This window comes from Crocuta crocuta, unplaced genomic scaffold (genome assembly GCF_008692635.1).
Source record: "Crocuta crocuta isolate KB4526 unplaced genomic scaffold, BGI_CrCroc_1.0 scaffold73, whole genome shotgun sequence".
In the NCBI taxonomy this organism is placed as follows: domain Eukaryota; kingdom Metazoa; phylum Chordata; class Mammalia; order Carnivora; family Hyaenidae; genus Crocuta; species Crocuta crocuta.
The window spans coordinates 4262878-4275948 of record NW_027529443.1 but is presented as its reverse complement, the minus strand read 5'-3'; the positions used below and the strand labels follow the sequence as shown (position 1 = coordinate 4275948).

The window sequence follows — 13071 nt, the reverse complement described above, 5'->3', positions numbered from 1 at the left end:
TTACCCAGGGTGTCTGACCCTCATCTCAATGCTTATCCCCACCCCGCCCCCAGGTGGCCTGGCTGCTGTGATCTATACGGATGCCCTACAGACTCTGATCATGCTCATAGGAGCACTCATCCTGATGGGCTACAGTAAGTAGGGCCCCAGGGCCACTTGGGTGGGTGACGGGCCTCCTCTTAGGAAGGGACATCTGCTCTCGGTGATCAGCAAACCCAGCTGTCGAAAGCATACTTCTGGGGCATTCTGTCATGGGTGATTTCCTTAACGTGGTTATTTTAACTGGAAGAAAACCGAGCTTATGGAAATTCACAGGGTTTTAAAATTTTTTTAAGTTTAATCACTTATTTTGAGAGAGAGAGAGCATGAGTGGGGAAGGTGCAGAGAGAGGGAGAGAATCCCAAACAGGCTCTGCACTGTCAGCACAGAGACCGACATGTAGCTCCTACTCACAAATCATGAGATTATGACCTGAGCCAAAGTCATGGCTTAACTGACTGAGCTACCCATACACCCCGGAAGTTTACTGCTTTTTAGGTAAAAATGAATAGTTCTCTTATATTGAGAGGGATAAATGATTAATCAATAAAAGGACCTAATGATAAACGCTCAAGTTAGCAGGGGAAAGTTCGTGAAGAAACAAGATTTTTGCATGGTTTCTGTTACCGTCTAAGATATTTACTAATTGCAAAGGGGAAAAATAGTCGCTTTACACTGGGGCAGCCTGGCATGCACCATTGTAGCTAAGTGATCACAGTTAACATCACAGGGAATAAGACTTTGATATGTAACTGCTGATAGGGGTGAGAGGGACATAACGTATCCTCTGTCATGCTTGCCAAAAACATAAAACCTCAGTGTTATTCAGGAATGAACATCAGACATCCAGATGGAGGGTCATTCTACAAACTTCCTAACTAGTTCCTCCAGAGTGTCAAAGGCACGAGAAATAAGGAAAGACTCGGGAATTGTCTAGGAACAGGGGTCAGGGAGCGTAAACAAGGGTTTTACCTTAATACTGTGCCTTTCTGCACACTTTAAATTTTATGTGTGGCTTTCGTCTTCCAAACAAAACTTCAAAGAAATAATGATGGAATAATCATTTCACAACACGAACAAAAGCTGCTTATTATTAACTTTAACAAACGTTTTGGGCCCTCATGAAGAAGAAAACTTCACTGGTATACTATATGTAAAGAGGAAATACAGGGGCACCCGGGTGGCTCAATCAGTAAGCGTCCGACTTTGGCTCAGGTTGTGATCTCGTGGTTTGTGAGTTCAAGCCCCACATAGGGCCCTGTGCTGACAGCTCAGAGCCCGGAGCCTGCTTCAGATTCTGTGTCTCCCTCCCTCACTGCCCTTTCCCAACTTGCACTCTGTCTCTCAAAAATAAATAAACATTAAAAAAAAAGAGGAAGTGCAAATGAGTAACAAATAGGTGAAGGACAAATGTCCACCTTTATTTAAAAAATGCTCAGTGTGGTAACTCCTAAATACCAAACCTTTGAACCTCCCAGCCCTTCACAAGCTACTTACGACAGGTTTCAGAGACAGAGACCCAAAACAGATCTTCCCAAGGTCTGTTATTCTTAGCAAAACATCTAGATCTTTCTCCACAAAACTATGGATTCTCAGTGGGGAAGTTCCATTTCTTAACCCATTATCGTCGGGCAGGAAAGAGGTTTCAGATCACCCTCTGTAATCTTCATCAATCTGCTCTATTAGATTGTCTCCCAAGGTATCTGCAGATTTTCATATGTTGAAAGTTAACTGACCATATATGTGTGGGTTCATTTCTGTGTCCTCAATTCTGTCCCATTGATCTGTTTGTCTTTTTATGCCAACACCATACAGTTTTGGTTTCTGCAGCTTTATAAGAAGTTTGAAATCAGGAAGTATGATGCCTCCCACTTCGTTCTTTATCAATGTTGCTTTGGCTATTTGGGTCTTTTGTGGTTCTGTATGAATTGTAGGATGATTTTTTTTTTTCTATTTCTGTGAAGAATGCTATTGAAAGTTTTATAGGGATTGCATTGAATTTGTAGATTGCAGGGTGCCTGGCTGGCTCAGTTGGTAGAGCATCTGACTTGTGATCTCAGGGTTAGGAGTTCAAGCCCCACACTGGGTGCAGAGATTACTTTTAAAAAAATTGCAGCAAGGGGCGCCTTGGTGGCTCAGTCGGTTGAGCATCCAACTTCGGCTCAGGTCATGATCTCGCGGTTCGTGGGTTCGAGCCCCCACAGCGTTGGGCTCTGTGCTGACAGCTCAGAGCCTGGAGCCTGTTTCAGATTCTGTGTCTCCCTCTCTGACCCTCCCCTGCTCATGCTCTCTCTCTCTCTCTCCTCCAGAAATAAATAAAAAATATTTTAAAAAATTGCAGCAAAATACACAAAGCAAAACTTTATAGAAATAGGAGGAATTGACAGAAACCAAAATTGTACCAAAGGCTTTAACATGTGACAGGACAAAACCACAAATAAGGACTTAGAAGTTATAAATAATACTAATGAATAAACATTCTCATAAGAGCAAATATACTTTCTTCCAGCATTGAAGAACCATTTACAAAGATAAGTCATTGAAAAAATAACCCAAATTCACAAAAATACCCATGTGAGGTTGGATGGGGAGAGAACATGTCTATTTCATAAATCTGTAATTGACCGCTGGCAATTTTTTTCAATTCTAAATTTAGGCAGTAATCTACGGGGATTTTAGTAATACTTGTGACTGATTCGAAAAGAGACCTCAGATGTTTTGTTTTGTTTTTTAATTTATTTCTGAAAGAGAGAGAGAGACAGCGTGAGCAGGGGAGGGTCAGAGAGAGAGGGAGACACAGAATTGGAAACAGCCTCCAGGCTCTGAGCTAGCTTAGCTGTCAGCACAGAGCCTGACACGCGGCTTGAACTCACAAACGGTGAGATCATGACCTGGGCCAAAGGAGACCTCAGATGTTTTTACAGTTGTTGCTGATAGATGGAAGTGTTTGTGCTCATGGCTACTTGGAAACTAAATTGTTCTTAGAGGTGCGCCTGGCTGGCTTAGTCATTGGAGTGTGTGGCTCTTGACCTCAGGGTTGTGAGTTCGAACTCCATGGTGGGTATAGAGATTACTTAAAAATAAAATCTTAAAAAAAAATAAATTGTTATTAGACCCAGTGCTGGTTCTTACTGTTTAATGCAGCAAATTACTAAATTACTAAGTCACAGTTTTTATGTTTCAATGATTGTCTTCAGAATATCTGGTTTCCTTTACAATCCTATGTATTTTGTATTATGTATTGATTATTAATATTCTTCTTTTAAAAATGTTCATTCATTTTTGAGAGAGAGAGTGTGCAAGTGACGGAGGGGCAGAGAGACAGGGAGACACAGAACCCGAAGTAGGCTCTAGGCTCTGAGCTGTCAACGTGGGGCTCAAACCCACAAGCTGTGAGATCATGACCTGAGCCCAAGTTGGACGCTTGACTGAGCCACTCAGGTGCCTCTGATTATTAATATTCTGAGAAGCAACACATAATCACTACCAAAGGCATTTAAAAAAAAGTTAAGAACCTTGAAGGCGACCTACCTTCCTTAGTAGCTCTGTTCTAAGTAGGATTTCACCCATCTCTGACCATCCCCTTCCCACTTGCTGTGGATTACTCTGAGTTTCTGGCAAATTTGCTATTCCTCTGAATTCTAGGTTTCGCTGCGGTCGGGGGGATGGAAGGCCTGAAGGAGAAGTACTTCTTGTCCCTGGCTAGCAACCGGAGTGAGAACAGCAGCTGTGGACTGCCCCGAGATGATGCCTTCCATATTTTCAGAGACCCACTGACATCTGATCTCCCGTGGCCCGGGATCCTATTTGGAATGTCCATCCCGTCCCTCTGGTACTGGTGCACAGATCAGGTACAGGACAGCTGGCTGAGTGAGTGCCTTCCAGGACTCTTCTTTCCTTAAGGGACCGGAGATTTGGGGTTTTCCCTCCATCTCTTCTCTTGTTTGCATTCCCCGCCCCCTCACCCCCAAGCTCCACTACTTCCTTTCTGCAGCTGTATGTTACTTTACCTCTTGAGCTTGGTCATGTAGTGGCAAATTCAAAGCTATTAATATTTGCAAAGGGGAACTCTTTTTTTTTTTTTTTTTGAGAGAGAGAAAGAGAGGGTGCAAGTGAGTGAGGGGCAGAGGGAGAAAGAGAAAGAAGTGAGGCTCACCTGAAGTGGGGCTTGAGCTTACCTGATGTGGGACTTGAACTCATGGACCATGAGATCATGACCTGAGTTGAAGTTGAACGCTTAACCGACTGAGCCACCCAGGCGCCCCTCTATATGCATTTTAAAGAAGCCCTGGGTGCATGTAGGTAAAACTAAGAAGAGGAGTGCTCGTGGGCAGGGAGACAGGACAGATGCGCCAGGTTGGACAGGACTTGCACACCTGTTCATACTTTGTCAAGTTCCAAACCCGGTGAATTGTGATGTCTGTCCTGTTGAAGATCAGAGACCTGTGTACCGTTTTGGCCACTGTATTGCAGAGTCAGGGCAGGGCTGATGGATGTTTAACTGAAGTAGTGATCATGGCAGCAGAGTGTATGCAGGCGAACACTTTAGGGCACGGAGCCCAGATCCCCCCACAGGCCGCAATTCCTCTGCGCCCGGACGGTGGTGGGTGCAGCACGCATGTACTGCCCCTTTAAGAGAGAGACCGTCATTGGCAAATCTTCTGCCCCTCAGCCAGTCTCATGTAGGGGGGGACCTTGGCACATAGGACAGATCTAGGTTAACAGCATGGGCTTTAAACTTCACAGGCTCAGGAGCGCCTGGGTGGCTCAGTTGATTGAGCATCTGATTTTGGCTCAGGTTGTGAGTTCGAGCCTCATTTTGGGCTCTGCACTGACAGCGCGGAGCCTGCTGGGATCCCCTGTCTCCTGCTCTCTCTGCTCTTCCTCCACCTCAAAAAAACATTAAATGGGGCATCTGGGTGGCTCAGTCGGTTAAGCGTCCTACTTCAGCTCAGGTCATGATCTCACTGTTCGTGGGTTTGAGCCCCACGTTGGGCTCTGTGCTGACAGCTCAGAGCCTGGAACCTGCTTCAGATTCTGTGTCTCCCTCTCTCTCTGCCACTCCTCCACTCACACTCTGTCTGTCTGCCTCTCAAATAAATATTTTTAAACAATTAAAAAAGAATCACATGTTCTACCCACTGAGCCAGCCAAATGCCCTATGTTGCTGCTTTTGACAAAGTTCAACAGCTTATATTATTTATGAATTTGTACACATATTTCTTTGAGATTCCTCAATCCCTTCTTCGTTGGGGTTCCGGCGTGCACCCCTTGAAAGCCACCTCCAACCCACCTTACATGGTTCTGGAGCCTGGGGACTTAGTCACAGAGGACTTGGTCTCCTTCCATATGCCAGGCAGGGCAAGAGGGCCTAGAAACCCAAGCACTCCTTGACCCTGTGACTTTGGTCTTGACCACACAATGTAGCCGCTGACCTAGATTCTGTAGAGTCCTGATAAGGTTGGTTCACTGCACTGATGCTTCCCTAGGGAACACACAGCTGGGCCAGCCCTCTGTCTAGGCTGCTTTTAGAACAGGAGAGAGGCAATGCAGCCTTCATGATCCACAGACACAGAATATTCCAGATCTTACTGGGTAGAGAATGAAAAGGTAAATAACAGACCATTGTAATGGCACTTACACATTTCCCGGTGCTGCACCGTTGCTGGCCCTGATCTGAGCACTCTATGAAGTAATTCCTTTTCATAGCATTCCCATGAACTTTGGTTCAATGAGTTGGGCCCAGACGTTGCCATACAGGGTGACCTCGCCCAGGGCTTGTGGGTTTTCCAGGAGCATAGCTCTCTTCAGACTTACTCAGCTGCCTCTTTTTTTTTTTTTTTTTTTAAAGTTTATTTATTTTGAGAGAAAGATAAAGTCTGAATGGCAGAGGGAGAGAGAGTCACAGGCAGGCTCTGTGCTGTCAGTGCAGAGCCCATCATGGGGCTCAAACTCACAAACTGTGCGATCATGACCTGAGCTGAAATCAAGAGTCAGAGGCTTAGCTGACAGCCATGCAGGCACCCCTCCTTACGTTTTTTGTAGTTCATTCTAAAGTGTTCTAGGAAGCCTCAATAGGTATGTGTCTGGAGTTGGAAGAAATAACGTGTAACAGTTAAACCAACTTCTAAACAAGGGCATCTGCCTTCCCTGCTCTGGAGAGAGAGTCTATCACTGGGGCATCTGAACAAATCTCATTTGTGCATGTCGAGCCTTCAGAAACTGCTAGAACTTATTCTGGTTTCCTTCTGCTTTATCTGACTTGCTCATCTCTGACTTCGTTGCCTCCCAGTGCAGACCAGCAGGAAAGAAGCTGACAAGTCCTTAAGTCTCAATTCAAAACTCATGCAGAAGGGCCTGGTGTGGGTCCGGGGCCCACCCCGGTCAGGCAGCCGTGTGCCCAAGATGACAGGATAGCTGTGTGAATGAATGTGGAGGGGAGGGGCAGGTTTTGAAAGAAGGGGCAGGACACTTGAGGAAGCCTACACCATTTTTTAAAAAGTTTATTTTTGAGAAAGCATGAGCTGGGGAAGGGCAGAGAGACAGAGAGGGATCCAAGTAGGCTCCTCATTGTCAGCATGGAGCCCAGTGCGGGGCTGGATCCCATGTCAAGTCATGATCTCACAGTTCATGAGATGGAGCCCTGAGTCAGGCTCTACGCTGATAGCTTGGAGCCTGCTTGGGATTCTCTTCCCGCCCGCCTCCCGCCCCCGCCCAAAATAAATAAACATTAGGATGATGATGATAATAATAAAGCATGGCTGTTATCCTCGTTTTGTAGATGAGAAGACTGAGGCCTGGGGAGGTTAAGGAACTAGTTCAAGCTGATTTAGTGAAGACTGTAGCTGTTTCTAGGGGGAGAAAATAGTTTAAGCATAAAAAGGCATTTTTAACTTCATAACTGGGAAGCCAGAGGTGGCTAATGACAGTGGTAAACAACTATTTATTGGGCAGTTTCTATGTGTCAGACATACTCTTCTATTATCTAAATGTTTTTACTTCATTTAATTGTTAAAAACTGGCCTTACATTACCTCCCACTTTATCAATGAGGAAACTGAGTCAAAGAGAGGTAGAAGTGTACACCCACTGTCGCATGGCCAAGAAGCGGGGCGGCAGGATTTGAACCCTGGAGTTACATTGTAAACCAGACCTGGCTGGAGTAAGGGCTCATACTATGTCACCGGAAGTTGTTTCTCTTTCTCTACAATTCCTGGTTTTCTTTCCTCTGAGATGACTTCAGTTTTAAAGGATCTTTTCCAAAATATAATGGTAGAGATTCAGCAGGTGGTCTGAGCTGTCTTCACCCTTGGCAATTCCAACAGAGGCTGTAGGTGGCAGGGTGCCTCTTTTCTTTTGCCTCTTAAAAAAATTTTTTTTTAATGTTTATGTTTCAGAGAAGGAGAGACAGAGCATGAGCGGGGAAGGGCAGAGACAGAGAGGGAGACACAGAATCCGCAGCAGGCTTCAGGTTCTGAGCTGTCAGCACAGAGCCTGACATGGGGCTCAAACCTACGAGCCATGAGATCATGACCTGAGCCGAAGTCAGATGCTTAACTGACTGAGTCACCCAGGTGTCCCATCTATTCTTTGCCTTTTTTAGAAAGACATTCCATGGAAAGTTGTAATTGCCCACCTTTGATTCATACTTTTCCTTAAATAAAAATGGTAGCTGGAGAAGTAGAGTAACTCTATGGAGAAATCTAATTGGTCAGATCTGATCACAGGATAAAAGAATGGCAAAGGAACAGAATAGGATTCTTAGCTCCAAGTGGACCACAGGGTTTGGAGATAGGAAAGTGATGTTTCCTCAAAGAGAAGCCAAGCAAACCAAGACCCTAAGTCCATGACAGGTACTAAGGAGCTGTGCACACTTAGTTTGCCGTTACAGAGGGCCTCCTCACCTTCAGCCACCCCATTGTTTTCCAGGTGATCGTTCAGCGGTCTCTGGCGGCCAAGAACCTGTCCCATGCCAAAGGAGGCTCTCTGATGGCTGCCTACCTGAAGGTGCTACCTCTCTTCATGATGGTGTTCCCTGGAATGGTCAGTCGTGTCCTCTTCCCAGGTGAGAAAACAGGGAGAAGAGACCGTCTTGTCTTTGAGTCTCAGACCCAGTGACACGTTCTAAATGTATGACTGTCATCAGAGAACGGGACTGGAGTTCCTGCAGTGATTTGACTGAGGTATCTCCGTCCAGGCATCTCTGACTCTGTACTGTTTCCCAACAGGGGCTCAATGGGAATATCTAGCATGTGTTCAGTCGTGTGTATATACCCGTGTGTATTTTTTTTTTTTTTTTGGAACCACAAACTAGGCTAAGAGCTTGTGGTTACAGATGTCGGTTTCCTAAAGCCCAACATGAGAGTCCCTCTTAATGCTTGACTATTTCAGCTCCATTCTTCAGTCATTTTGGCCCAGTGGAACCCTTCTGGGGGTATTTAACAAAAATCAAGGATATAGCCTCTAGAATATTTGCTGTAGGAAAGTTTTTGTCAGTCTGGTAAAGTGATGATGTTTGCTCTGTGTGGATCAACAGGCCTGAGGAGAGGGTGTTATTGGGAGTCACGGTGATGTCAGGAACTGCTGATCTGTATGGAGGAAATTTCCTCTTTTTCCACATCAGTGAGTTTTTCTCTCATGCCCACCAAGGCTGTTATTAACCTAAAGAGGAGTGTAACCTTGAGTGAGTCTTCCTTTGTGCTTTATCCTACACAGTGCAGTGTCACATAGTGGTCAAGAAAGGGTAGGTTGGCCCAGAAATTTTGTCAAAATAGTTCAGGACAATAAGCATTAGGAGGAAAGAACTGGGGAAGGAAATTGCGGGGCGCTGTCCCTGGTGCTAGACCTTGGGCTCAAAATGCTGCAGCCCAGATGGCATGAAGACCACAGTTACTGGGCCTGTTTCCAGGGAAAGCACACAAGGCTTGCAAAAACCCCAAGGAGAATAACAGCTGGGATTTGGGATTTGTGGTGACTTGATGGAAAATACACGGCTATTGAGTAGGCTTAACATATGAACAAAGAGTGTAGCTTTAAACAACCTGCATTCATGATGCTGAGTCTTACAGAGAGTGCAGTGGTAATGAATATGAACTCTGACTTGAACGGTGCAGCCAGAATCCCGGCTCTGCCACTTGCTAGCTGTGTGACCTTGGAAAGCCACTTGCCTATGCTTCCTCACTCGTAAAATGGGGATAATACTTCATGAGGTGTAAAGCAGTTCGTGGCACAAGGTAAACACTGTACTAGTGTTTGCTCTTTTTTTTTTAAATGTGTTATATTATTTATTCCTCAAAACATCCTTAGGAGGTAGGTACTATTAGGGCTGTTTTCATTTACAGATGAGGACATTGAAGCTCATAGAAATCAGTTAATCCACTCATTTATTTATTCTTCCATGTGTCCACCAAGGACCCCGAGAGCCAATGATCTGCCAGGCCTTATTCTAGAAGAGGCCGGGGATCCGTAATTGAAGAAGACAGACCATATCCCTGCTGTTGCCAGGCTCACATTCTAGTTCTGGAGGGTAAAAAGATAATAAATAAGGCATTCGTTGATTGTGTTGACAGCTGTGAGTGAGAGGCACAGGAGGTGTCGCGGGGAATGCTGGGTAGTGGTTTCTTCCGACAGGCTTTCCAGGCCCTCTGTGAGGAGGCAACAGTTGATCCATAAAGGGGCACCTGGGTGGCTCAGTTGGTTAGGCATGCACCCTCGGCTCAGGTCATGATCTCACGACTCACGAGTTTGGGTCCCACTTCGGGGTCTGTGCTGACAGCTCGGAGCCTGGAGCCTGCTTCAGACTCTGTGTCTTCCTCTCTCTCTGCCCCTCCCCTGTTCATGTTCTGTCTCTGTAAAACATAAACATTTAAAAAAAAAGGTGATCCATGTGGATGGTTTCAAAATACATTTCAGAGTGGAGCCAATACAATTTTTTTAAGTTTATTTATTATAAGAGAGAGAATCCCAAGCAGGTTCTGCACTGTCAGCACAGAGCCCAATGTGAGGCTCAAACTCACCAACTTTAAGATCACGACCTGAGCTTAAATTAAGAGTCAGGCTAACCCGCTGAGCCACCCAGGCGCCTCGAGGCAACAGGATTAATGATGGACTGTATGTGGGGGTTTAAGGAAGAGCAATCTAGACCCTTCCTAGGTTACTTGACTTGCTAGAAGTTACCTGGCTAGCACTGGGTGATCTGAGATTTGAACCCTGTTGCATTGGCCTCCAAAGCCCAACTCTTAATCATGCTACTGTATCTTTTTTTTTTTTTTTTTTTTTTCTGAGAGAGAGAGAGACTGTGTGAGCAGGGGAAGGTCAGAGAGAGAAAGAGATACAGAATCGGAAGCAGGCTCCAGGCTCTGAGCTAGCTGTCAGCACAGAGCCCAACGCAGGGCTCGAATCCACGAACCATGAGATCATGACCTGAGCCGAAGTTGGACGCTTAACAGACTGAGCCACCCAGGCGCCCCATCATGCTAATGTATCTTAAGATTTTTTTTAAGTTTGTTTATTTTGAGAGAGAGAGAGAGAGCATGGTGGGGAAGGGGCAGAGAGAGGGAGAGAGACAGAATCTCAAGCAGGCCCTGCATTGTCAGTATAGAGCCCGATGCGGGGCTCGAACTAATGACTCATGAGGTCATGACCTGAGCAGAAACCAAGAGTCTGACGCTCAACTGACTGTGCCACCCAGGTGCCCCTCATGTTACTGTATCTTTCATTAAATTACACCTTAAGTTTTGGATCAGCGTCTGGAAGATCCATCACATGACCCGGACCCGAAGGTATATGTGCCGTCTTTATCTGTAGCATCTGAGTCAGAGTGAACCTTCAGTGACTCTTGGCATTTGGAAACAGGTTTTGTGTTGTTGGGATATGAAATTGCCAGAAGCATCCTTCATGTCAAGCACCAGAGGATCTGACAAAAGAACCCACTGCAGAGCTGAAATGGTTGATTAATTAAGGCGTGTGGATGGTTGTTACTCAATGGTGGGTTAATGATCCACCAGGCTGTTGGTTCCACATGTAACTTCGCCGAGCGACTCATATCCTTAAGATGAAGGCTTCTTGAAGCTGAACAGACAAGGACAACGCCTCAAACGTGCTTTGTAAACTGTCCCATTTCATGGTTGAAGGCTGCATGTCTAGAAGGCTAAACAACCTAAAGTTAACAACCAAAGGTTAAACTGTGTAGCTAATTAAGTATCGCAGGGAGAGGCTTGCTCCTTCTAGATATACCTTGAAGAGAGGGGCTTTTGGACAAAAAGAAGCAAAGCCCATATGATCTGAAGGTGTACAAGGCCTTTGCCCGGCCTGGGAGGCTCCTTACCATGTTCTGGGCATGGGAATGGCACTACTTCCTTATCTTTTAAGGCTTCTCAGAAGAATCATAAAAAGCCAAGAACTTTGAACTCTCAAAATCATTTTTCTTAAGATTGTTTCAGCTCAAGACTTTTCATCAAATGTCACTTTTGGTCCAGTTTTAATTTTATCTAAGGCTTGAGCCAGAGTTTTGGGGGCATCTACTTCTCTTCTGTAGCAATTGTATTATTACTTATGGCCACAACAACATTGGTGGATATAAGTGGAGTAAAGGGTCCTGTCCTTGAGCAGACATGACAATGCGTGGGGAAATTTTACAAAGACCAGTGTGACTTTGGACTTGCCAGTGGATGAAAGGGCGAAGAGTATTTCCATTTCTGAGATCTTATGTTACCAAAAGGAAGTTATGACAATATTGCATTTTAAAAAAATATTTATTTTTGAGAGAGAGAAAGAGAGACAGAGTGCAGGCTGGGGAGGAGCAGGGAGAGAGGGAGACACAGAATCCAAAGTGCTCCAGGTTCTAAGCTGTCAGCACAGAGCTTGACTTGGGGCTTGAACCCACATACTGCGAGATCATGACCTGAGCTGGAGTTGGATGCTTAACCAACTTAGCTACCCAGGTATCCCAGTATTGCATTTTAAAGTTGTGGTGTCCTTTGACATTTATTAAATTGGCAGTTTTAATGCAGGTAAAAATACAGAGTATGCAATCTCTTCTATGATACTGTCCAACATCTACTTTTGAGGCCTCAGCTAAATGGTTATCATGGCACTGGAATTGCATTGGAACGGGGGAGGAAATCAGCATGAACAGTGAAGGGCTCCAGGTTCACTTGTAAACTGAAGTTCAAGTTGGGCTGAAAAGCATTGTTACCCTTCAAAATGAAGACAAAGGACTGAAGCCTTTGGATTGAGCATAGGGGCCCAGGAGTGATTCATGGGAGTTATTTTTTGGTCTGTCTGGCAGAGGAGACTTGAGAGCCCACAAGTGGCTCAGCTGGAGCAAGGGGTGTTGGGTAGGTGTTGGCACAGCAGTAAGGAGTTTTGGTCAGCTCAGATACCAGGAGCTGAGGAAGTCAGAGGTGAGAGGGTGACAGGAAAGATACTCAGATGCAGGTGCCAAACCATTGAGACCATACAGAGTTCTGAAGGAAGGTCCCAGTGGCCAGGATTGAGCCTTGGATGGGATGATTGGCCGACTCGTTAAAGATGGAAAAGCATATACTCGCTGTCTTTGTCTTCCTTCTCTGCAAAATTGGATTGAGGGTCAGGAGACCCGGGCTTCAGCTCTGCCTCTGACATGACCTTGCGAGGTGTTTATAATCAATCAGGTCCCTCGCCCTGATTCCTTTTTTTGTGAAATAGAGTAATCTCTGCCTTCCTCAGTTATGAAAAAGTGAACAGCAGTTCTGTGATCGCTAGTCGTGGCCCCAAGGAAATTTATTGAGCCCCAGAATGCCGTCGGGGAGGGAAAAGCCCTGACACAGAATTGTCGTGAAAGGAGGAGAGAAATCCAGCCAGTGTGGTTGGGTTGTTCTGAGCCTACAATGAGAACAGCTTTTTTTTTTTATTTCTAGGAGAGAGAGAGACAGCGTGAGCAGGGAAGGGTCAGAGAGAGAGGGAGTCACAGACTGAAACAGCCTCCAGGCTCCGAGCTGGCAGTCAGCACAGAGCCCGACGCGGGGCTCGAACCCACAAACCGCGAGATCAT

The 13071-nt window shown here is 45.6% G+C and overlaps 1 protein-coding gene across 4 annotated transcripts in view; it reads left to right on the top strand.

Annotated features, from left to right (window-relative positions):
• Positions 1-13071, top strand: part of SLC5A11 (solute carrier family 5 member 11) — a 43819-nt gene that overhangs the window by 24269 nt on the left and 6479 nt on the right. For all 4 annotated transcript variants that reach the window (XM_077760475.1, XM_077760476.1, XM_077760477.1 and 1 more), the window contains 3 exons: positions 54-134; positions 3685-3890; positions 7968-8103. In XM_077760475.1, coding sequence (XP_077616601.1) covers positions 54-134; positions 3685-3890; positions 7968-8103 — 423 coding nt within the window. The remainder of the gene's footprint in view (positions 1-53; positions 135-3684; positions 3891-7967; positions 8104-13071) is intronic.